This window comes from Trachurus japonicus, chromosome 14 (genome assembly GCF_045865225.1).
Source record: "Trachurus japonicus isolate A0001 chromosome 14, Traja_1.0".
Classification (NCBI taxonomy): Eukaryota; Metazoa; Chordata; class Actinopteri; order Carangiformes; family Carangidae; genus Trachurus; species Trachurus japonicus.
The window spans coordinates 24,104,690-24,130,816 of NC_140920.1; the positions used below are offsets into that span (position 1 = coordinate 24,104,690).

At 39.7% G+C, this 26,127-nt stretch overlaps 3 protein-coding genes across 4 annotated transcripts; all 3 read right to left on the reverse strand.

Moving 5' to 3' along the window:
* Positions 1-2,179: 2,179 nt before the first annotated feature.
* On the reverse strand, positions 2,180-6,252 carry styxl1 (serine/threonine/tyrosine interacting-like 1). The gene is made up of 8 exons (XM_085796863.1): positions 6,106-6,252; positions 5,916-5,977; positions 4,568-4,667; positions 4,273-4,406; positions 3,940-4,088; positions 3,736-3,839; positions 3,408-3,520; positions 2,180-2,558 (listed from the first exon to the last, which is right to left on the reverse strand). Exons 1-8 carry the CDS (start codon positions 6,206-6,208, stop codon positions 2,427-2,429), a joined length of 897 nt encoding a protein of 298 aa, XP_085652989.1. The 5' UTR covers positions 6,209-6,252; the 3' UTR covers positions 2,180-2,426.
* A 4,067-nt stretch (positions 6,253-10,319) lies between these two features.
* Positions 10,320-14,441, reverse strand: LOC146974802 (uncharacterized). 2 transcript variants are annotated; one of them, XM_085796864.1, is made up of 5 exons: positions 14,262-14,441; positions 14,121-14,163; positions 13,803-13,927; positions 12,863-12,915; positions 10,320-11,780 (listed from the first exon to the last, which is right to left on the reverse strand). In XM_085796864.1, the coding sequence occupies exons 1-5, from the start codon at positions 14,320-14,322 to the stop codon at positions 11,316-11,318; spliced, it is 747 nt and encodes a 248-aa protein (XP_085652990.1). In that variant the 5' UTR covers positions 14,323-14,441; the 3' UTR covers positions 10,320-11,315. The 2 variants fall into 2 exon arrangements, with proteins under 2 accessions (XP_085652990.1, XP_085652991.1); XM_085796865.1 differs by having other exon boundaries at positions 11,034-11,780; positions 12,863-12,900.
* A 1,950-nt stretch (positions 14,442-16,391) lies between these two features.
* Positions 16,392-21,997, reverse strand: LOC146974803 (uncharacterized). The gene is made up of 7 exons (XM_085798448.1): positions 21,794-21,997; positions 21,226-21,567; positions 20,602-20,711; positions 20,245-20,401; positions 18,011-18,481; positions 16,962-17,061; positions 16,392-16,760 (listed from the first exon to the last, which is right to left on the reverse strand). The coding sequence occupies exons 1-7, from the start codon at positions 21,873-21,875 to the stop codon at positions 16,643-16,645; spliced, it is 1,380 nt and encodes a 459-aa protein (XP_085654574.1). The 5' UTR covers positions 21,876-21,997; the 3' UTR covers positions 16,392-16,642.
* Between the last annotated feature and the right edge of the window lie 4,130 nt (positions 21,998-26,127).

Below are 26,127 nucleotides of genomic sequence, written 5' to 3' on the forward strand. Positions count from 1 at the left end.
TGAGAAAGGTGTGCTTGTTTTTTTTTTTTACACCAGCACACTAAACTTGATGCCTGCTATGAGTTTAATGAGTTAATTGTATCAATGAGTGAAAGCTCATATTACCCAGGGGGCAAAATCCCAGTTTTTTGAAAAACGGACACGGAGCGTTGTAAAAGGTTTGACACCAGAAATGATATCTAGGAACTTCAAGGATTAAAACCTGGGTGGACAACCCGGTCAACTAGCTGCTGGAAAGCTACAGGGGGCCAAAACCCCTTTCTGGGGTCATTTTGATGGCGAAATGATGTAAATGCAAATATTTAGGTACTACAATGGCATAAATAGTCATACAACTATGAAATTTGGCAGAGAGTATCTTGACACATAGGGGGAGGCATGAAAAAAAGATTCTGGGGTTTGTTGCAACTCAATTTTAAGATATCACCCCCAACATCCCAAAAAAGACCAAAAAAAGTACTGTTCGCCTGACAAATTCTCATGAAAATTATTATTTTTCAGCACTTTATGGAGAATATCTATGCTTAACATATATATAGAAAATTTCCTTAATTCATAAGCTTCCATTTGAGTCCAAGATAGCCTTTCTACTAGCTACTGGAAAGCTACAGGCTGTCTCCAAACAATGCAACACCTATTGTGAAAAACTACATGTTAACTGGCATGATCAGAAACCATTCTATTTCTGGTCTCCCCAAAGTGAACAGATAGATAGAGAAGACCGTTGGCCACAGCAAGTGGGGCTTTGGAGATAGAAAGGCTATCTTGGACTCAAATGGAAGCTTATGAATTAAGGAAATTTTCTATATACATGTTAAGCATAGATATTCTGCATAAAGTGCTGAAAAATAATAATTTTCATGAGAATTTGTCAGGCGAACAGTACTTTTTTTTGTCTTTTTTGGGATGTTGAGGGAGATATCTTAAAATTGAGTTGCAACAAACCCCAGAATCTTTTTTTCATGCCTCCCCCTATGTGTCAAGATACTCTCTGCCAAATTTTATAGTTGTATGACTATTTATGCCATTGTAGTACCTAAATATTTGCATTTACATCATTTCGCCAGCAAAATGACCCCAGAAAGGGGTTTTAGCCCCCTGTAGCTTTCCAGCAGCTAGTTGACCGGGTTGTCCACCCAGGTTTTAATCCTTGAAGTTCCTAGATATCATTTCTGGTGTCAAACCTTTTACAACGCTCCGTGTCCGTTTTTTTGCTTTGCCCCCTGGGTATATGTATTTCACATAATACAGCTGTTCTCCCCCTTTTACTTTATAGGGAATAGAATAAGCAAGATTAATCTATTTCCAATTCTATTGTTCTGTTATTGTACCCTGGAGGCTGTCAGTATCTAACAAAATACCTCTACAGTCTTTATTTCTGTTTTCCTCTAAAATGCCTAGGTTCACCACAATTATCAGTGTTATTCTATTGGTACCTAGTTCATACAGTACAATACACAATATCCCAGTAAATCACAGCCTGCATTATCAAATATTAGCAAAAAATCTAAACAATATCAAAGATGTAACAAGGCTGCATACTGACCTTGAAATTAATTCAGTTAAAGCAGAAGTAAGTGGTCCGGTCGTTTTCGCTAATGCTGCGTTCCAGGCAGGCTTTTGAAATCGTAAATTACAGCTTCAAGTCACAACTTACGACTTTGTAGCGTTCCAGGCAACCCACTCGTGTTTTTCCGACCTGTTTTACCGGTGAAAGTCACTATAACGGCCACTCGTAACTTCCGACCGGTGAACTCGTACCAGATCGAACTGGTACCACTTCACGGTCGGAAAAATACGAGTTTCCTTGAACGCACCATAACAGTCCTCGTCCCTACGTCGCCACATTCACGGCGTCCCTTGGCTGCACACACAGCCCTGCATGCCGTTCTCTCTCCTCATTGGATAAAAACTGTAGGATACGATAAATGTTTTCTCTTCGGCTCAGAGCAGAGCAGAGTGACTGACAGACCCGTGTTTCAGTCCAAACACTCTATGTAAGTGATTGCTGTCGGAAGATATAACTATTTAAGACTTATATTAACACAAATATATCACTTACTTCTGCTTTAACACAAATATATCACTTACTTCTGCTTTAATCTTAATTCCACTAGGTATTATTCAGACTTTTGGATAGGTGATCTACTCATGTCAAAAACTTTGACCTTTTATTTTGCTGGATACTTTATTTAATTTGTTGTATTTCTAGCCTCACTGACTGCTATTAAAGGAGGATATAGCCCTCTACTATGTGTGTACTAACTGTTGTTGTTGGGTTGTAGTTGTATTTTACATACACTGATGCTTTTCCACAAAGTAAGTTCCTGAAGAACAAATAAAGTTATCTGAATTTGACGTTCAATAATGGATGATGATGTAATACAATTGAAACCAGTTGTCTTTATTGAATAGGGGACTAGTTGCTAAAAATCATGGCCAGAGATATCAGTGACTTTTGTTCCCACGGTGTGAAGCTCCCATTCAGACAGCTGCTGTAGAAACCCTGTGTTTGGCCTCATGGTGGGTTTGCATTTGAGCATGTACCTCCAGGCCTGCTGAAAAGAGTCAAACCAACAGTGTTATGTACTACTCTAAATGTGAGACCTCACATCACCCAAGTGGGAAGAGAGTTAAAGTTGTATATATTTTTCATCATAAAAGCCTAAAGCAAATAAGATAACTGCTAATATATCTCATTTTAACAGAGAGAGAGACACAGTTGCCTGAGCTTTAGATGAGAGTGGTATCAATCTTTAAAAAAGAAGAAGCTTATTTCCCCCACCTGCAGTCATTATGTAGTTAGTCTATTTTAGCGTACAGACTGGAAGCAGGGGGACCAACTAGCTCAATCCAAAATCCAAAACTGCTCAAAAAGCTCTGATTCATTTTCATCAACACACTATATCTGCTCTGTTACCATAAGTCAGAAAATAACAAATGGTGTTTCTTCTTGTTTGTTGCTGTCACTGTTTCTAGGTGAGCAGCTGTTGGACACAGTGACAGTGTGCAGCATCACAGGTTGCCAGGTTTTGGTAGCACTACAGACTTATACCTACACTTACCACACCTAAAGTGTGCTTTGGCTGAGCACAGTGCACACAAGTGCTGGGTGGATGGATACACAGTTTGACAAAAACAGATCCAACACATAAATCCCATTAAAAACCCACAAATTGTCTTTTTTATATATTTCTGTTCAGACAAGATACTCTACAGCTGCACGTCCAGGGATACAAAATCTCATTTCCAGCTCTTATTCTGCTTTGGAAACAAATCATCATCTTGAGTTGACAATGTCAAGCAGCAGACTGCATGCTTACTTATAATCCTCTAGAGATCATAGTGTAAGGCACATAGTGCCACTTTATTATGCACACTGAACTCAAGTGAATGAACCTACTTACCTCCAGTGTGTATTTGTGTTGGTGCATGAGAAAGGCAATGGTTACAGCACTGCAGCGGCTTCTGCCCCGTCTGGAAACTATCAGGACACGAGAGCCCAGGCTGGTGTGTGACACTGAAAACAGAAGATAGAGCAGAGACCTACCACACTGCATTTTATATTTATGTTTATATTCTTGATAACTGCAGCTAACATAGATGTGCAGAAAGACTGATGACAGTTTTACAGTTCTTGTGGATTATGGCATTACAAACATTTGTGAGGATTTAAATCAGTTTACAGTACTTAGTGTTTATAGCTACACAGTTGCTATAATAAATATGACTTACCGATAAAATTACAAATCCTTTCAAAACTTGAATATAAATCAGAGTCTGCTGAGTCAGCCACAGGGATGTTAAGCATGGCCTGGTTCCCCTTGAAGGATCTAGATCTAAACAAATTCAAAGAAACTTCAGAACCAACCCGACAGCAAAGCCACATGACACCCAGAAGTTTCTCCATCATGCTTTAAATGTTCAGTCCTGACTTACTCCAGAGTGTCGCTCTGTGAGATGCTGACGATGGCACTGATCTTCAGGTCTCTGAGGATACTGGAGTCCATGTCTTGTTTCTGCTGCTCACTCATATATAGCAGTCCTGCTATGATCTCCACTGGATAGGACTTCAGGTTTTCCAGCTCCTATAGGACACCACAGAGATTCATTAAACTGTATTTACCAGCAGGAGTTTGAATCACACGACATTTTAAGGATGGAAATCAATTTCATGTAAGTGAGGCTAGAATATGAAGGAAATGGATGATTGACATGAAGCCTCACAGGTTTAATTATGAATGTGTGATGCTGCAGGTGTGTTTGTCTTACTGTGATGGTGTACATGATTTTCTCGGTCCTTAGGAAAGGGTACAGAGCTGAGAACCTCTGAAAGCCTCCTTTCACTATCTGGACTGGATACAGGCTAACTTTGGCCAGGGCTTGTGCACATTCAACTGCTCTGCCTGCAACCACAGACAGAAGCCAAACAATAAACATCGGTGTAGCTGTAACTATGAACTTTCCAGGTGAATAGTAGGAAATACAGGAAAAATATAAACCATTATGCTATCCATCAATGTGCTGGTAAATCAACCTTATCTTCAGTATTAACACTGTAGCCTACCTTGTTCCTGCAAACAGCTGCTGTTGCTGTCATAGACCACCACATGCTGCATGCTGTCAACCTCCACAGCCACTGGCAGCAGGAACTTGCCCTCTGAATCCTGCAAAGAGTCGTCACCCAGAAGGTTTTGATTTCTGAAGCACAAAATAATCCTGGGGAGGATTAGTGAACTAAGAATCTCAGCTGTTATGCAAGGCTTGTCTTTGCATTGCTTTAACTTTGCACCAAAAGCCCGGGGAGTGAGTATGATTTAAAAGGTATAGTTCAGGTAGCCACTCTCAGTGGGTGCATTACTTAACTGCAGCAAAGTCCATTTGCTTTTCATAAAATTAATAAATTACCTTACATCTTAACAGAATTACAGTCTGATGTACTTCTAAAAGCATGGAGTGGAGGTAGATTTCCACTCACACAAAAACCTTAAGCTACAACCAAATTAGACATTACTCAAAAAAGCACATGCACAATTTACTTCTAACTATGCTAAATAAATTAAATATTTCCATTTTAAATATTTTTTTCTTCAGGGCAATCCCAGAAAAGATGAGGGTCAGCGATACCTCTAACTCTGCTCTTTGAAATATGAATGCGGTGCATGACCTTAAACTGCACCAGCTGAAGTCTAGCATTAATGGAGCAGTCTTTGATCCTACCCACCCCCTCATTCCAAAGCTCATCGTACATCTCAGAACCAATTTCCATTTTCCCAGCTGCCCTGCGAGGTGGGTTGTGGAACGTTATCTACAAACTGGGGCCTCAGATGTTTTAAGGTTTCAGGACTTCAGAGATGCCACCTGTAGCTCTCCTTATGCTTAATGGGTAAGGAAGCATCATGTGAGCTGTTTTCTCAGGATGGCATTTCCAAATCCTATGTCCACTCATGGTGGTTTTTTGTTTGTTTTTGTTTTCAAAAAATGTCTTGATATTGTATAATATATGAGTAATAAACACAATAGTTGGTACTATCATATTTTCAGTTATTACCAGCTACTTACAGTGTAACACAACCTGTTTTACAAGCAGTAGAATGGGTTGGTTTGAATAGAGGAATGGTTTTTCCTCTAGGCTGTATGCACATAATATTAAGCGGTCAAGAATTACTTTTCATCTCCTTCAGAATAATCAAATCTACAAAATCTGCTGCAATAAAACAGATTCATTCATTTCAGTCATTTCAACCATGATATACAGAGTTACTGATTTGGATGATCTCTTTTTCAGTGTTTGTTTATACTACTATTGATATGAGAACATAGCAACCAGTATTTTAAGGGCATAGTTACATGTCCGGCCTTTATTGTAGGCTAGAATAAAGACTTCACTCCCAAACTTATTATAATATTCATACCGTTTTGACATGTTTAGCTGTTATGATGTGACTCGTGTTGTAATCTTGGGTTTCACGAGCATCTAAAAAAAAAGAGAGAGAAAAAAGAACATCACGTGCAAGTAAGTTATAGCTAAAGCCAGACTCAACTGAATCAGAAAAATCAAGCCACCCCAGCACTGACAGCCTGCAATGACTATAGAGCTCTTACCGATCAAACACAGGTAGTTGATCTCTGCCAGCCTTGACACACACCTGTGCTGGTTGAGTAGATTATAAAGTTCGAGTGGTTCACACATCATGATTTCAGCCATGACAGAACACCTACACTAATGAAAACAACTGTCCAGAAACAAGTGGCCTAGTAGTGTTTTTCAAAGTTGTTTGTATGAGACCTGTTGCTAAGTAACTCAGCACCCTCTATCATTGGTCATTTGGTGATGATGCAGAGCCTTAAAGGCACAAATACCCTTTTCTTCACCATGCAAATCACATCAAAGATACTCTATCGTCTTTGATTACATGTTCAGTCACATGTAGGAATAGAAATTGATTTAGTCTACTATTCATTGTTTCATTTCATTGTGCAGATGGAATTAATCTTAATCAGCCACGAACAGAGTTTTCTTTTTTTGTAAACCATGTGTTGTTCTCTCTTAAAACAAGAAGACAGTAGGCTGACAACCAAACAGATATAACAGTTTTATCTGTTAGTTTGACACATACTGTAAACACATAGACAACGATTCTATTACAGTGACAGAACAAAAACAACTTGATCCTCAGTTATTGCTGCTTCAGTCTTTAAGAAAATTCAAAGAGACAGGGTCATAACAGCTTCATTGTTACCATTCAATTTTGTTGTGTCAGTTTATTGATCTTTAGGGTTTACTGATGTTTAAAGCTCAAACAAACACATTGAAAACAGGAAACTTTGCCAACTCCCTCTGGCTCACTTCAAGTCCTCCAAGCTGAGACTGTCAAGGTTATAGGGAAATTATTTGACAGTACAGTTGAGAGCGACGGGAAATGGGGAGACAGAGAGAGGGGGAATGACAGGCAGTAAAGGGCCACCGGATGCAGGATTCAAACCAGGACTGACTGCAGTGAGGACTGTAGCCTCTGCATATGGGGCACCTGCTCTACCCACTGCACCACATGATGCCCCTAAAAATGACTGGTTGAGGACAAATCTTCTAAATGTAAGTATGGTGAGGGACATAGCCTACATGTAAATTCATTTTGAGGCAGAAAATCCCTTTCACTTTCATCAGGGGCTGGAGTCAATTTTTTGGCAAGTGTAAGACTGCAATATACAGTATGTGTTGCAATGGCCCTTTACTAATTTCCCAAATGGTAAAAGGGACTGGTTGAGGACAAATCTTCTAAATGTGAGTCTAGTGACATAAAGTCATTTTGAGGCAAGCAACCATTTTCACTGCAACATTAGGAACTGCGATTTTTGGCAAGTGTAAGACTGTTATAAGTTCTTTTACTCAATTTCCAAATGGTAAAAGGGACTGGTTGAGGACAAATCTTCTAAATGTGAGTCTAGTGACATAAAGTCATTTTGAGGCAAGCAACCATTTTCACTGCAACATTAGGAACTGCGATTTTTGGCAAGTGTAAGACTGTTATAAGTTCTTTTACTCAATTTCCAAGTGGTAAAAGGGACTGGACTTGAGGACAAATCTTCTAAATGTGAGTCTAGTGAGTGACATAAAATCATTTTGAGGCAGAAACCCTTTCAATGTAACACCAGGAGCTGGAATCAATTTTTGGCAAGAAAAAAACCCTCCAAATTATACATTGCAATGGCCCTTTACTCATTTTTACAAGCGGTAAAAATGATTGGTTAAGGTTTTATCTTCTAAATATAGCTCTGGTTAGTGACATAAAGTTATTTTGAGGCAGGAAACCCCTTTCACTGTAACACCAGGAGCTGGAATTAATTTTTGGCAGGTTATGTAAGACATCAAATTTTGCATTGCAATGGCCCTTTACTCATTTTTCAAAGTACTGGTTGAGGTCAAATCTTCTAAATGTAACTCTGTGAGTGACATACAGTAAAGCCATTTTGAGGCAGAAAAACCCTTTCTGTGCCAAATGTCTTTGTTACACACACACACGCCAGATATAAATCATGTTAATTACAGTCTATCTATCTAACAACCATATTGGACATTGCACATAAAAGTAACATTATTGACAATAATCACGTTCATATAATGCTTGATTACATCATAAACAGCCAACACACATGTATGGCTGCAAAATCTGTTAAAATGGGCGTTACCATTTAATACAGTACATACCATCGCTATTAGCTCTGACAAACAGTTATTCGATTTGCTGTTTGATCCTAATGAAAGCAACTGTAGAGCCAAAACTACGCTTTCCAGCTTTAACAGACTGTGTGCACTCCCGCAGACGGAAATTGGTTTTTGGAGAGCTATCACTTTTTGGCATCACAAAACCCCAGTAGCTTACCTTTACCTCCTCCTCTGGTAGAGGGCCTCCATTACTCCATGAACGTGAACAGGTCCTTACAGGAGACTGGTCTTTCCAGAACCAGAATCAGCTCCCGGCCCAGGTCGTACCAGTCCAGTAGGTACGCGGACCTGAACATCCCCACTGATCATGCTGGACTCTCAGAGCTTCAACTACTGCCACTGCCAAAGAGGTTGAAGGAGATGTTCCTTGGGTGAGTGTAATTCATTCACGGTACATTCAGTGAACATGTGCTTTTGTTTACTCACTGTCTGCCTGCAAAACACCTTGTCCCTTTGGTATGTGTTTGATAGCCACCTACAACACAAGTTAGAGCTTTGATTAGCACTTCCTGACTATGTTGTAGGCTATGTGTGTCTGTATAAGTGTTGATATGAGAATGTATCACTTACTGGTAACTTACAGTATCAGCTATGCGGTAGCCAGCAAACACACACCCACACCCTCCTTCTCCAAGCTGCTTCTCTTACATTGAGCTGAACAGAAACACATATTTTGTTTTAATACAATTGTGAGCAGTTATTCAAACTCTAATGTGAACCCCTCCTGTGTAAATTCTTGTTTTACATCTCACTTCAGTGACTTCCTACATCTCAGTTCACTTTCGATATTAGAGGTAACGGTGGTAAGCCAAGGTTTGCTACTGGTGACGGTGGATGTGGCTGAATTGAGGTGGTCGAATTTTGGCATCTGCTCCTTCTGATGTGATGGCCCCGCTCCGTCGTCCACCACTTTCCTCTTCCTTCTGGTCACGATACCTTCTTTATTTCTGCCACAAGGTTCAGCCATCTCTGAGACCCTTGTCCTTTTTTTCCTATTGGTCTACTAACTAGAGCTGCTGCAGCTCTCAGTAAATTAGATTGGAAAAACAGTTAATTGTGAATTCTTGTCTTTTAAAAAAAAATAAAATGTCTGCATGAGAAAAGGGGCTCAACAACAGGAGTTTCTCACTTACCTAAGAGCTTCAAAAGGACAAGTCCAAAGTTTCTTTGCAGGTTTTTTATCCATCATGATTCTTGAAGGTTCTGACGTGGTGCCCTCACTAACATGACAATTAGCTGCTAAAATAAAGAATGAACTAAATTCAATGGGACGAGTGACCATGAATCCAACAGTTGCTCAATCCTGAACCGGGTCTCCCGGTGTGTTCTCCCTGGTGCACGGAACATGAATGTGTTGATGTGTGTGTTGATGTTAAAAATTAACAGTGGAGATTTGATTCAATCATCAAATGAGTTAAACAACACAAGCACACTGTACAGTTGTTCATATGTGCTGTTTCTCAGCAACCTGGCTGAACGTCACTACCTTTAAAAAAATCCTCATATCATATGCAAGACAGCACCTCACACTAAGTCTCTATTGATGAAACAATGTAGTGGTGTCTCATGATGTTATAAAAGTGATTTATCATTGTCTGGAACAGGAAATTAGTTATTTGGAGTAGTCACAGTTGCGGCCTAAGAGATGTGAGACCAAAATGTATAGTTCTTGTTCTGTTTTAAAAAAACAAAAACAATAACAATTTATTCCCAACAGAATGTGCAGATAATACAAGTCCATAACAGTCTGAGTTAGTGAAATTACAGGGAGGTAATGTTAGATTAAACAGATTTAGATTAGCTTTGGGTCAACAAATGGTGTATAAGTATAAGTGTGAGATAGAGTATAAATACGAATAATTCCAGTTTGAAATATGAGTTTCAGTGTTCACATGAGCCCTGCACTATTGTTATAAGACCGTCGTGAAAAGAATGAATCTGCTCTGTCACTTCAGTATCAGCTCTGTTTAACTCTCTGTATGTCTGTGTAACGAAGGAAAGAAATGAAAGTGATTTGTCTTTGTCTTTCATCATTCAGCCATCTGCCATTTGTCAGCACTGTTTGAGCAGGATACAAATCCTTCATTTTTATCTTCATTTTTATTATGTCACCCAAAGCTATCAAGGAAACATCCCGTGCAATACAGCTGATTTGTGTACAGTGTAAAATGTCACACAGAGGCGGAGGCTTGCTTCTGCACATCACATGTATTGACAGTTACTAATAGTGCCCTGTTGTGTGTTTGTGTGTGTGTGTGGCTTCCCTTTGTGTCTGTAGCGGTTAGTTCCAAAGGTCCTGAGGCCGAAAATTAATCCATAGAGGGGAAGTAGGCCACAGTTATCTATTGAAAAACTGTCAAAAAACGGTTAGTGTGCTGTGGGCCTCGGACCTGCTGAGTTCACCTCACAGCTCCATCCCCAGCAGACAGCAGGGCAGTAAATTATCATTGCAGAGTAGAGATTACAGAAGGGCATAGTCATTTAACAGTTGACACATTAAATTCAACACAGGTCATAAAGGGAATCACCATTATCACAAGTTTCAAGTGGAAAATCCTTTTAGGGTGACAGTTATAACATACCCACATGGAAAATAAAGTGAGATTGTAAACATCAAATTTCCCTTCACTGGTCTTGCCTTTTTAGTTTTACCTTCATATTAATTTCAGTTTGAGTCATAACATAAATTAGAAGCAGAGTCATGTGTGCTAGGGCAACATAAAGAAAAATAGTCTCAGAGCTTGGTCACTCCCTTTACAGCATCGAAAACAAATGTCTTTGTGTGTTTTTTTCTCTCATCTGTCTCTGAGACATCAAAATCTTCCTTGTCTTTTGACGAGTCGTAACGCTTTCCTTGTCTTGTGCAACAACAAAAAATTTCCACGTGGCCCTTGACCTCTAAATGTCATACACATTTCCTTTTCTCTTCATGTCCTCAACATCTAGTTCAAGTGGAAATTGCTCAACTGTGCGAATACTGAAGATCACATTTTTTTTCAAAAGATATTATCTCTTTATTTGCATTTCCAGGTGACCCAGAATCAAGATCTCAGCAGTTTGAAACAGCAAGTTTGAAAGTGAAGTTTGCCTATTGATCAGCAGCGCTCTGAGGAGCCTGTAGCTCTGAAAGCTGTGCACACGCAGTCCCATTACCAACACCTTGTCTATCCTCTCTTTCTTCACCGTTTAGCTCTCCTTCCCATTCTCTAGCTCCCTCGTCCTCCCTCATTCCCTCCCCCTCCCATGCTCCCACATCCTCCCTCTCCATGCTTATCCCCCTCTCCCTCTCCATCTCTGTCTCCTGGGCTATCTGTTGACTGTTCAGGTAGATGCTGCTGTGGGAGACCATGATGCTGGTATCTTTGGAAGGAAGGTGAGGATCCATGTCTCCTTCCATCCCCAGGAAAGAATTCATGGGAGGGGTGAGTTGAACTGGCAGCTGATCCTGACGGTGGCCTCGCCCCTGAGTCTGGTCTTTCAGGTGACGATGCTTCTTGCGTTTCTTTGCCAACTTCAGATCCAGGGAAGCGTAATTGAGGTCAGGCTCTGAAGGCTGGAAACAGACAACAGAGACAAGAAAAGGTTGGTAAAATATACAGTATTGTTCAATATTTTTATGTTTTTAACATTTAAAGGGACAACGAGGAGTTTCTATTTGGTTATAAAAAAGTCTCACGTTAATGTGGATGAATCTCCGTTACGCTCCATTTTCGATAAATATATCGTTTTGTCTCTGTCGTTATTTTGTTATTATTAGTGGTGGCGGAAATGCTTGGCGAGCCGACCAGCGTTTCGCAGTGAGTTATGAGAATAACGCAGCCGAATCGCTGTTTATGGTCGGAACTACGACGGTAACTGAACCTCTTTGAACCTCTGACTTTAATTCTTGATGAATGAAAACATGAGTCTGTCTTGCGCCGGTCGAAGAATTCTACGGTGCGCGCGGAGGCTCATAAATGTAGTGTGATATTTCTCAAAGTCACTGTTATTTTTAGAACATGTTGTACTTGTTGTATTCACTGGTTCAGTGTCACTGACCACAAATTGTCTGTAGTGTTTGCTGCTTTCCGTTTTGAAAGCAAACCTCTCAGCATATCTTTAATGTATTTCTACACAAAATAGGCTACATGCAATTGTGTGTTTAGTTTCAGTAGAAATCAAACTCAGCAGATATAATAAAATGAAAACATGAACCACACACTTTGTTTTGCATGAGATTACATATTATAAGTAACCTGCAAACTAATTTCTGCTCGTTACCTTTACACAACATGATTCACTACATTTCCTTCTGCATGTTCAAAATGTTGACCTTTAACAATCAGGATTAATTATATAATTAATACAGGGGAAAACATGTACAAATATACATTCTATGAATATTTATAAAGACATTGCGCTGGAGCAGAATTGAAGTTGCGCCACAGAAGCAGAGGACACTCTAGCACAATTTTCCACTCTGCCGTAATGCTGTCAGCAACGACATGTGCTATCAAATGTAACATAAAATTACACTTTGCTATAACATCACATACAGTAGCCTATAGAAAAATATGAGGGAATTATGTATGAACTATATTTACGGGAACAAAACTTTGAGAAATTGCAATATTTCTATGAAATCATAGCGATTACCTTCAAACGATGCATGGTCATCATCTCATAGCAAACCTCTCCAGTGACTGAGTCTGAGGTAAAGCACATGATTTGACACATTTACAGTCTACAGACTGAGCACTTGTAAATCACATTAATGACAAAAGAAAATAATTCACATTTCAAACACTACCACTGAATACATTTCAACAAACAGCTGGACTATTTGTGATACAAAATCCTCATTGTCTACGTGTGTATCACAAGCAAATACAGTGTTACAATTTCAACATTTTATCGATGTTATGTTTGTTTATTATTAGTATTAACTAATTTTATTATAACTAATTAGCTGTTAAAATCTTTATAATATAATATTATAAAGTGAAATATGAGTTATAACAGTGTAGTTTGTATGGCATGTGCATACTGTGTTATTTCATCTCTATTAATATATAAATGATATGGCAATAATTACAATAAAGAGCTCTACTTGTCTTAAGTTGAATGAAGAATGTATTGGAATTCATTTAGACGGAGAGCAAAAATTAAATCTATGAACTTTTGTTATAAAAAATGTTTTTATTTATGTTTTAAGTACGGATTTACGCGCAATCTGCATGCAATGAATTTTCAGACAGTCAGACAGTATCAGACAGTAATCAGACAGTACTTTAAATGTTTCTAAAACTTGGCCACATGGCATTTGCAACAACAATCTACCAATATTGACATCATCGCTTATTTTTTTACACTTCACATGCTGTAGTTGTAATTTTGCATCTCCTGTAAATGACACTGATGTAACTGTTGTACTGTGTGTTCATCTAGTTTGAATTGTATTAACAAATAATGCAGTATATACAAAAATCATTTTGTAATTGACTGAGTAATACACTGACATGCCAAGGAAAATACAGTGAGTCATTGTTACTTACTGTATTTTTTTCTTAAATTGAAATGGCAGGCCTGTACTCACCTCTTCTGTCTGCGCAGATGTTGCCGTAGATTGGATTTTCCTGTTGCTCATGATCATTGTGGGGATTTTCCTGCTGCTCACGATGGTTGAGGTCATGAAAGTAATGGCCTTCATCCGTTGATGGGCTTCAACAAAATATGGTGGAACATTTTCACAATTTATTTCGTCAGGAAGATGTTATTTGTCGATAGGGAATGAAATTAAACTACTGGAATACCTGTCATTACTTATTACACATCAAAAGCTTTGGGATGAATAATAACTGGCCGATGTGTACATGTTTATTCCTCATTAAAAAATAATAAAGAAATAGCATACCCTTGTCCCACATGACCATGTGGGTAACAGCAATTGCCTTTGCCTGTATGAACAACACATTTATTGATTCTGAGTAAGTCCGTGTGTCTGAGTGTTGCCAAGCAAAACAATATGGCAAAAAAACGTAATATATAATAATACCGTTGCAGAAATATGATCTTCGTCTGACACATAAGACCAGATTGAGACACACTGACATCATTAGGGCCAGAAGTAAGAGCACCAGACCCACGATTTCAGCCTTACAATCTAAAAAGAGAAATTCAAACTGACCATTAACACCAAAAAATCATCAGCACCAGTGAAAAGCAGCAATACCACACTATCCTTGTCCCTTACCTTTGGTAGGATCTGAGAAAAAACAAAAGAGAAATGTTACACTGATAGAAATGTTAAACTGTTTTTTATTGTATTTAATACTTGTGTGTATAAACCTTGTGCTACTGAATATAGAACATCTACTGTATAGTATGTTTCTCAAAAATAAAATCAAGGCCATGAGTCACAGTTTTACCTGTAAAGAGCCATTATTTAAATGAAAGGAAACTGACAAATTTCACAGTAAATTCACTCTTCCTGCAGTAGTGTGATTGTTTGCTCAACTCTCTTCAAGCAAAACAAATAATCTGGTGTTCAGGAAATCAAACGTGCTGCACATGATGAATGTATGCGTTGCGACACAAACGAAACAAGGTTGTAAATGGACGCTAAACTACAATAAACAGTAATAAATTACAAAATAACCTAAGTTATGATTGTCATCTTCATCATTGTTTTCCTTGTTTTAACCCTCCACTCTTCACTTCCACCCTTTGTTCTGCCATTATTGTGACATGTGCTTTGGAAATGATTGAGCTTTCTCTGTTTTTGTAGAATGATAGTGATACAGACGATAATTATACGGATGTGTATGTGGAAGAAATATAAAGATTTAAGTTTAAAAATCTATATATGATTTCAGAAGTTCCTCTGATCCTACCTTTTGTCATATTCCAGCCGTCTTGAACAAAACGGGTTGTCTCTCTGACACGACTGCTCTCAGGCTACAGGGCATCACTGTGTTTAGTCAGTGAGGTGTGCTCCACTGTAGTCTATTTTTACCTCGCTGTAGTTACCTCTCCCTTATCGCAGGCACTTTGAAAACTGGCTGCTCTTCAGTTACAAACAGGAAACTATGTAACCTCATTCTGACGCACCCAGTCCCAGTACCATTGTGAGGTACAAAACTGTTTCAAATAGGTCACCGTGGTGCAACCTAAAGATGGTGAATTGATATTAGGATTCTTGGTTTTAATGTAAACAAGAAAAGTTTAAAATGTCAGCACAGAAAATTCCCATTCATTCATTTCCAAGCAGTTTTAAAACTTTCAAATGTTAACTGGGAATTTTCACAAATGGATTTGGTTTAGGTACAGTACAATAAGACTTTGATACATGAACTGTCTGTGTGCACAAACGTCATAGCTATGTACATACATTGAGAATTTTATCTCGCACACAGCACACTGTGGTTTTGCTACTGTGGTTGGAAAATCAGAAAAAAATGTGCAGTTATAAAAGGTTTCTTGGTACAGCTACATGCACCAGTGTCTGTGTTTGTGTGTATATACAGTACATGTGTCTCAGTTTACTGAGAAACTGCAAATTAAATGTATTTTCAAAGCAAATTTTCAGAAGAATTTATTTTCACAGAAGCAGAAAATAAAAATAAAAGCAGAAACTGTTAAAAAACAACAACAACAAAAAAATGGTATTGTTATCATTTCCAATACCCAAAATATGTGTACAGTATGTGTGTGTGTGTGTGTGTGTGTGTGTACGTGTGTATTTCGCTAGCCATTTCGCCATGTGGTTTGTGGTTTCAGCCCCTCTTTGTAAACTCAGCTGTCACCCTGTGGTACCTGTGGACAACAGTAGCCTTTGATATAAAGCCTTTTGTCAATTTGTGACATCAGTGTCTCAACAGCTACTGTAGAGGAAGTCACTGGGCTTCTCGACAGGAAATCCCTATCAGTTCAGGTGAAAACCAACATGTCAGCAGAAGCAGCAGGCCCTTTAAAAACATGGGGTGGATCAGCTGTACAGGTTTTTGCAGTTTTGCTTGTGTGCAAATAAAATGCTTGTGTACGGCTTCATCAGATGTAATACCTGTGATATCAGTTCTTAATGTCTGCATTAAGGAAATGCAGTTTAATAGTTCAGTTAATCAGAGTCAAATGAAACCAAGTTTTATTGTCAAATATCAGAAACGCAAGGGTGAGTTTAAAGAACTTTATTTTCGCATTTATAAAAAAAAATCATAAAATATTCACATCTGTAAGAATAAGAGAAAACCACAAAAGTGCTTTACACAGTAGCTAGCATAGAAACGTCCCCACTTAACCAAGATACACCTGGCTCTCGCACTGCCTGAAAGTGACCACAACTGAAAGTAATACACCAACTTCTGCACGTAACCAAGGAGATGCAGCCGATATGATATCCAAACAATACATGCATGTAAGTCATCCACCTGTTGTATATCAATGAATATATCCGTCATATACTACTGAGTTACACCTTGAAGTGGGGTAAGGCTGTCTTGCAGCTGTGTACTTGACTGGAGGAGGGGGAGGTTTGAACGAAGGCGGAAGATCCATCCTACAGAAAAAAGAGAGAGAGACACAGAGAGAAGACAGATATTGACTTGAGGCATTGCCAGAGACTTTGCTACACCCAGGAAGCATGAAGATGCTATAGGTCATGTGCATCTATCAGAAAATAAGTTGGATATTGATATTTTTCCTCTGTTTCAGGGTCAGCTGGTGCATGACCCTGAGTGGGTGCAGTGCAAAGTTTTACCTCTGTTTTATAAGATGTCTCCTGTAGAGAAGGCCAGCCACGACGATCAATAGCAGTATTGGAACGATGATTAACACAGCCAAGTGACTCCGTTTGGTATCTTAAGAAGCAGGTTCAGAGGGAGGAAAAGTGTCATTTTGGAGGACAGCAACTGCTACAGATGTGTTCCTAAGATATTGATCAGCTTTCTCTGGTGAGACCTGGCAGACTGCAATGAATATTGATTTAAAAAAAAAATGCAAAGCTACAATGTGAAAATTTTGCCTTGAGGCAGAAAGTGTGTTTTGCAGTTCTCCCCTTGAGCTGGTCGCACTCCAACCCCGGGAGCTGACACCCCCCTCCTTTTAATGAGGTTTCTATCTCAAAAGGGCAAGTAGCCCGAGGCTGGGAAAACTGGAATCTGTAAAGATTCTATATGCCCATGAAGATGCAGATGGTGAGGGCAAATAAACTGTGGCTAATCATTTGTAGTTTGAAATGAGCTTTGCCAGTTGAGCATTTATTGTTTGTAGTTATATGCTGCTTTTAAACTATTCACGATATTGTCTTAAACAAGAGCCACAAATGCAATCTGGTACCGGTGACCTGGGAGCAAATGACACATCCCAAACAATCAGAGAGCATCAGTAAAAAGCCATTTTCAGGCAACAAAGGAATGTAGATACAGGTTCTCAGCCAGAGACAGATCAGTAAAGCATAGTATAACCTAGTGCTGATAACATGAAAAAGATTTTTCTCCTGCTCTTAAATTGGACTATCACATTTCTTTTTCCTTTCTCTTTTTTTGGAGTGGCAGGGCAGATAATGGTGACAGATTTAATCCTTGAAATGCTGCATTTTCCTGTTCTTTTTGGAAATAAAGGAGCTAAATCACACTGTCACTTTACAATAAGAATGCCCTTATAAACGATTTAGGTTTCAGTGTGTGATAAATGAGTTATAACTTCTTTATAATTGTTTATTTATGCTTCATAAAGTGTTAACTACCTAATTTACAAAACCATATATAAATCATCTTATTTTAACGTGGTGCTCATATTGATCATTACCTGCACCGGGTGCTGCATAGTTTTGTGTAATGTTTCTCGTGGTGCTGGGCTCCTCCGTCCTGTTTGAGAAAATGTCTGCCGGACCAATTGTAGGCCTGTGTGGCGTGGATTTATTCTTCACTTCATCTGTGGTCGTTTCCTGTGTTGATCTGAACACTGTATAATTGTAATTTAAGGTAGTGGAGTTGACTTGATGAAGGGGGTCAGTGTGTGTGGGCGTTGCGGGGGGTGATGATGTGGTACTGACATGTTTATCATGTGTGAAAGAAGTGATATTCTCTCCTGCTGCGATCGTAACATTGCTTAGTCTTGGATTTTCATCTGTTGCGTCGCTAGCAGTACTCATGGTCCAAGTTACAGAGCTGTCACTACTTGAAAGCCCGGTGGTTGATGATGTGGTGGAGCTGCTCTCTGCAGGCGTCGTCAGACCCTCTTCAGTTACATAAGGCAGTGATGACACTGTTGTGAGATCTGAAGGCATCAAAAACAGAGAGAGTCCATAGCAAATATGCATTAACAGGGCACTGTACTGAACTTCATGTTGTCAATGCAGGAGAAAAAAACAACATAATTTCTCAGAGGTCAAGGGGGTCACTCGTTAGAAAAGAAACACCTGAGATGGAAAACAAACAAACTGCAGCCTATTCATCAAATAAAATATGTTTGTCAGCTTCTGGTTAGCAGCATTACAGTATTTAATTAATGAAAAAGTTAATAGCATAGTTGGACGTGTAGGTAAATGCACTTAATTACTTTCTTGCCAGGTGTTAAATGAGAAAATCTCTACTGTAAAAAAGTAGCTTGAGCCACCGGCTGGTTACCTTAGCTTAGCTCAGCTTAGTTTAGCACAAAGAGAGTTATTTGAACCTCATCTGGTCTGCCCTCCAGCAAATTTTGAGGTCGCCACTGTGTGTTGACTTTGTGTTATGTTGTGTTATGAGCTGGAACTTCCTGCTGGTGGCCTGGAAACCGCTCCTAGCTAAAAGTCAGTCTAACCTCCTGTGATATAATGAGTTGTCTTTTTTTTTTCTCTTTTCACTTTCATTTCCCAAAATGTTAAACTATTCCTTTGATGGCCCTCAGTAATGCACTGCAAAATTTCAAAAACACCCAGTGCACAGTGATGCATCATTAAAACATGGGCCAGGTTGGTTTTTGTGAGAACTCTGTGCATAATCAATAAATGAAAATAGGCACAAAAAAAGAAAAAAAAAGACCCTGGATTGTGAAGTCAAGGATACAGATTCCTGAGATAAAGGTGTGGGTGTGATTAGAAAATCCAACAGTAAGGTTTGATGAAATGGTTAGTTCATTGTGCATCCTGCTATGTGCTCACTCATTCATACACCTGTGCAGATCCTTCATTAATACCAGCTGACATCCCCTGAAAATATGGCCGCAAAGACGACATTGTGCCAGTGTGAAATAGCTTCTCTGTTTTGTTTCCAACCTTTCATTAAAGCTGCACTTCTCCGATTTGTCCAACAGATTGTGCTCTCACCCTGTGTGATGCTTCAGAGACACCGCTGCTGACATTCAGCTGAGGCTGTTTGCTCTTGTGGTTTGAGAGCAGTTAGAGAGGAAGAACAGGAAGTGACTTCTGATGTCTGTGTGTGTGTGTGTGTGTGTGTGTGTATGTGGCTTGCGTCTTTTTTTTTTTCTTCCTTTAGTTACATATCGAAATGCTCATGAGACATGAAATGAAGATGTCAGTGTGAAAATGAGGATGTGAGCGCAGACAGCCGGGGACTGTTTTCCTACTTTCGTGCGGCCCATTCACAACACTTTACCAGGCTCTATCAGCTCAGCAGTGGGGACGCATCACATGCTGTGCAGTTTGGTTGTTTTGTCATTTACGCTTATCTTGCCTCAGTGTTCATCCAAATCCCATGGTGCGACTGATTCACAGCAAATAATTGAGTTTTTTTTTTTTTAAAGTGTTGTAGTCCCCAATTTATTCACAGTTACTATAGTGCCTTTTTTCATAACCTGGCTGGCAGATTCAAAAATCCTTTGAATCTCTCCCTTTTCCTTTCAGCTAATTAAAAATTAAAATTGAGTGAGCTACAGTATAATGACAAAAGTCAAGTATGAGCTCTCTGGTCTAGTGCAGTTTATTAAGTCATTCAGTCTCTTGGGACCCTCTGCTAGATTGTTAATCCAGCCCTGAGGAAATGCTGAAATTGAGTACGACACAAAGAGAGACATGGCGACGAGGAAATGGAGGTGCTCACCTGTCTGTGAGCTTGTGGTTGCTGTTAGCACTGTGATGATAAACTCTCTGCTCAGACTCTGGCTTCCTGTGTTGACAGTCAATGTGTAAACCCCGGCTTGAGCGTCGGTCACCCGCCGCAGCTCCAGAGATTCATTCTCTGACACCAGCGTCTTGTTCTGGGGCAAAACAAGATTATGTGGCATGTACAGTACACTTCTCTAACACACTGAATAGGATAGGTTCTGATGTCAGAGGTAATCAAATCATCTTGGTGCTTGCTGGATGTATAATTAAATAAGCAAATAAAATAATTGAAATTGAATTCACAGGACTGGCAGAGCCCAGCTGGTGAACTGTTTCTCTGTTTTTGCATTACCTTGGTCCACCTGTACTCAGCATTAGATGAGGCCGTGCAGTTAATTCTCACGTTTTCTCCGCTGTGGACGTCGACAGCTCTGTCCTCGCTGCATGTTAGGTTAACCACATCTGACAGAGAGAAAATATGAGATCAATATGAATTCCCGCTTATGCAAAACATTTGCTGCAACATGAATCCAGAGGGTGATCCTCGTTAAAGACTGCTGACATAAAACAACACCTGTTATTTCCGTCCTCTGCCCCCTATTATGATAACAGCACCCCCCTCGGCTGAAAGGAAGGTGAGGGTCTATTTTAGCCTGCGTCAGCGTACAACAACACGACTGATGAGGAGAAGAAAAGGAAGAAATAGGCCAAACAGAGGAAAGAGGGACATAAATGTTTCATGACAAACACAAAGCTCTGTGATGTGTTCCCGCAATTATTACATACATATGCTCAGAAGTAAATAACTGCTGTGATTGGGAGGGGACCAATGCCCTGATGCAATCACTAGTAATGTGAAATATATGCAGTGGACAATTAGATATTTGCTGTACATGTCTCTCCAAATATGAAATCCTGACAGGTGCAGCAGAGGCTGGTCAAGGTTTTGGAGTGACTTTACATGAACTTCACGTACCTTTGATCTTCAGCTCCGTCTCTCTCCTGATGGAGCCATTGGGAAAGGTTGCAATATCACAGATATAGGTGCCACTGTCCCATTCATTTATGGTAGGAAGGTGTAGATAACTGCCCATCAAGTCTTTTTCTTTAATGTACACAGCCTCTATGGTGACATTAGTCCAAAATAGATAGGCTCCATAAATCGGGTTGAACAGAGCCAGCTTTGTGTCTTTTTTACGCCATTCAATATTGGCAATCTTGAGATCAGGATTGTTGTCCATAATACAGGATAATGTGACGTTCTGGCCCACCTTTGCCTCTGTCGTTTCAGAATGGTGTCCCTCAATATTTGGGAGCCCTGTTGAGCACATCAGATACAGTATTGGAAGCAAGAAAAGGAGACAAAATCACTTACACTTTGAAGTTGATAACACAGACTGAAATCCACTGGGATGGAGGGCTGATAAAAATCGTAGCATTATACTGAGACAGTTTGTCACACCAGCAGCCAATACACATTTCAAACCCATCCACATCTTTGCTGCTATATCATATGAGCAACGGCACATGCGGTCCATGATTACCTTGTAGAACAGAGGCATAGAGGAGGAAAGAGAAGGCCGCTCCTAGTGCAGTTCCAGCCATGTTTGAGCTCCCCAAACTCATTACGATCAATCAGGCCGAATCCATTGAGGGATTCTGCAAAGACAGAAACAGTAGACTGTCGACTGAGGTTAAAGAGTGGGGCCGAGACTGTGAGACAGAGAACAGGATGACTTATCTTCACAGGAAGCCGCACACGGAGACAGAGTGAGTCATAGCTTTAGTGCTGCAGCTTTTGCGGTGAAAACCTCTGGTGCAAAGCGCATCATTTGCATCAGAGGTAAAAAGTATGCATTGCTTACAGTATAACATGGTCTGTTATTCAAGGCTAAATAACAAGACGCAGAGGTTTGACTCATTTGAGTTCAGATTACATCAGATGATTCAATATCGTGTGCTTAGGATGAAACTGTGGGAGCAAACAAACAGAAAAAAAGAAACATGCTCTGAATAAGTCATTGATATCATGCACACAGGTTTAACACTGATTATATCTGTATACAATGTCTGAGTCTAAACCTTTCTCTTAGCTTAGTTGTGTGTTGAGTGTGTACTGACCTTTTGGTCAGTATACACTTAACAGACAATAGACATCTTTTCCTCTCATTCTGTTCATCCTGTTTTCAAGGTGATCCACTGAACAGGAGAGACAGTTGAGCGTGCTTATTTGTAACAAAGATGATATGACTGAAAAATGTAATCACTTGTTTTCTTGATATTTTTTTTGCCTTCAGACTTTTTCTCTCTCCTCTGTACTTAAAATTCTTAAACCAGAACTGAACTATGAAGCTTGTCACACTGGCACTGGAATAAACAGATAAAAGCATTGGCATATCGTAGGAAAAAAAGAATAATTCTGAAAAAAACGATTATATTTCTCCAATTAAATAATTTGTTTACCTTATCCCTCAGACACAAACAATGATATTCCTGTAAGACCTCATGTCACAACTCTTTATTTCTAATGAATAAATTAATTCTTCAAAGAACTGAGTCATTGGTCCGCAGCTTTGAGAATGATAGCTTCGTGTGACTATATCCAATTAGCACAGATCACAAGAACAAACTGTTTGAATCTTCTAACCAAAGGCTACATCTTTGTGCATATCTAATAGTTTAAGCTCAAGCTAACAAAAAGCTTATTTAAATAGTAATTAGATAAATGTTTCTTTTCAAAAGAAAGTATTCAGGCTGAACCACATTGTGTGATGTTACAGCCCTATAGTTCCCCTCATCATTCACAGTTTATGAAATTGTGACATCACAACCTTTGCACACCTTGATTCTGGGTTTGATCGCTTAAGGACATTCACAAAGTTGTCCCTCTGAGTCTGGCTGCACATTAGTCAATTTTAGTCCAGATTTTGGACCCAACTGACCCAAATAATCCTCAAGTGTCTTGTGTCAATATTATTAATTGCTTGTGTAATAGCTGCTCCTGTTTCAGACACAGACCCCCTGTCTCCAGATTCCAGATTGGGCAAGTAGTAGTAGTAGTATTACCTGCAAACCAGATGTTGCACTTTTACAGCTCACAAACAGGGCAGCGAACTGAGACATGGAAAATACAAAGCGAAGACTAGCTAGTTGGGCTTTGGCAACAACACCAGTGCCTTTAGACTGTATTGGCGTTTGACAAGTGGTTTTACAAATCCAGGGAATCGCCATTGTGAAATCATTACTACAAACAGCAGGTGTGGGGTCTCTCATCTAGTGTGTGTGTATGGAGGATTATCATCTTAAGAATCAGTTGAAACTGTCCCTATATCTACGGTCCTCCATGATTTAAAAAACAGTTAAAATTTGAAAATTGTCCAGTGTGAAGCCAGCCTACTATCTTGGCTCTACACATGGGGTTATTGTCCTTAAATCCTGAGTGATCCAAACCCTGTTTCCTTAGGAATATCTCAGCACTTTGCTTCCCCTCTATCCTGAACAGTCTCTTTACCTCCCCCACCTCCACAGCATGATGCTGCCATCACCATGTTTCACCTTTGGGATGATACTGGGCAGGTGATGAGCACTGCCTGGGTTTCCTCCAGACATGACACTTTGAATTGAGGCCAAACAGTTCAATCTTGGTTTCATCAGACCCGAGAATCTTGTTTCTCACAGTCTGAGAGTCCTTAAGGTATTTTTCGCAAACTCCAAGTGGACTTTCAGGGCTCTTCTCCCCCGATAGCTCTGTTTGGCAGACAGCTCTTGAAAGAGTCCTGGTTGTTCCAAGAATTATGGAGGCCACTCTGCTTTTAGGAGCCTTCAATGCAGCAGAATCCTCTTATTTTTTCCCCGTATCTTTCCCAGATCTGTGCCTGGACACAATCCTGTCTCTGAGCTCTGCGGGCAGTTTCTTCCACTTGGCTTGTGTTTTTGCTCTGATATACACTGTCAGCTGTGTGACCTTATCTACACCGGTGTGTGCCTTCCCAAATCATGTCCAATCAATCGAATTTACCAGAGGTGAACTCCAATCAAGATCCCAAAGATGGTCAAGAGAAATCGGACAAACCTGAGCTAAATTTCAAGTGTCAGAGCAAAGTGTGTGAACACAGAGTATTTTTCACAATATATTTGCTGATTTCTTTCTTTCTTTTTTTTCTTTCTTTTTTTTTAATCACTGTGTCTTTATGGGATATTGAGTGCAGGAAAAATGAATTTAAATGATCCAAATGTGAATAATATAGTGTCTGAATATTTTATGAATGGTACATCATCTGTTAATGTTTGATGGATGTTTGACGTGTTGACAGACATTAGAGTAGCATTCGTTAAGTTTCTAATTTTATCATCTAATCAGAGAGAAAACTGAATCTGTTATTAGTTTCACAAAGTGCTGCTATCCCAACAGCTTGTCTACCTTTCAGTCTTTTCATCTCTCCTTCACACATTATGAGCTCTCCCCTTCATTTATTATGAATACTACCTGTAGACATCGCCATGCATTTCAATGATTGATCATTTTACAGTGGTATTCAGTGTATGACCTTTATAAGTTAAATTGGGGCTTAGAAGAGTGTCTGCCATCTAATGGGACCTGTCTATCAGTATTCTGTCAGTGTCACATCAAGTTGTAAAGGGCCCTTACTGCATTGCTCCATTTGATAAGGGCGGCATCTCTACCCCATGGGAACTGTGAAAGCTCAACACACTTGTAACATCACCGTGACTACTTCATTCAGGGGTCCAAGAATAATGATGAGAACAAAATGTGAGGCATTTGGCCAGATAAGTATTATTTTAATGTCTAATCACTGCCCAGTGTTTCAGGCAGAGAAGTTAAATAGGAACTATTGTCATTTGCAATTAAATAATAATGGAGAAAATGAATTCCTGACATTGGCAGGGCTCTTGTTTTTGCTTTCTCTCTCTTGATGAGGAAAAAAAAAAAGCGTTGTGACCTCCTGCTGCACCCGGAGCCTCCTGCACACACTGACTCTGCACTGAGGTCAAGCCTGGTCTGAAAGGCTCCGGGGTCCCTCTACATCACTGTGACCTGCAGCAAATTGCACCTTTTGCAGCACATTGCACCAGAACACTAATTTTCAACTCTGTGTGGAGATTTGTATCTGTGTGTGCATGTGTGTGTGTGCGTGTGTGTGAGCGCGCATGCTGCTGACCCCTAGGGGTTGTGTGACCAGTGATAACACACATTCACACATTTTGCACTGCTCATTTAGGCAACACTCACTGCTCAGCTTTGCTGTAAGCACTGTGTTATCTCTGTGAACGAGTGAGATTTTTAGAGGCAATGTATTATTAAAATCTGGGCATGTTGTACAGATTGTCTGACTACAAACCAGTCAGAGCCCTGAGAGACACTTTTATTGTACTGATGCTAAAGATGACAGAGAGTGTAACTCTTACTACTTTAGCATTCTGGCCTTTTGAAGCAGTGAGATGGATCTTATTTTAAAGGGTATAGAGTTGGTCACCTCATAAAAGGTATAATATTTAACCTCCCTGCATGTTGAAACACAATTAGACCTGCATCGTGTTGTATTATGTTGCATTTTCCATCAATTGTTAAAGGGACAATGAGGAGTTTTGGAAAAGCAAAGCGTTTTCACACTACATTTATGAGCCTCCGTGCGCACCGTACATGTCTTTGACCGGCGCAAGACAGATTCATGTTTTCATTCATCAAGAATTAAAGTCAGAGGTTCGAAGACGATCACATACCGCCGTAGTTCCGACCATAAACGGCGATTCGGCTGCGTTATTCTCATGACTCGCCACGAAACCGAAAGTAAAGAAACGCTGGTCGGCTCGACCAGCATCTCCGCCACCACTAATAATAACGATAGAGACAAAACAA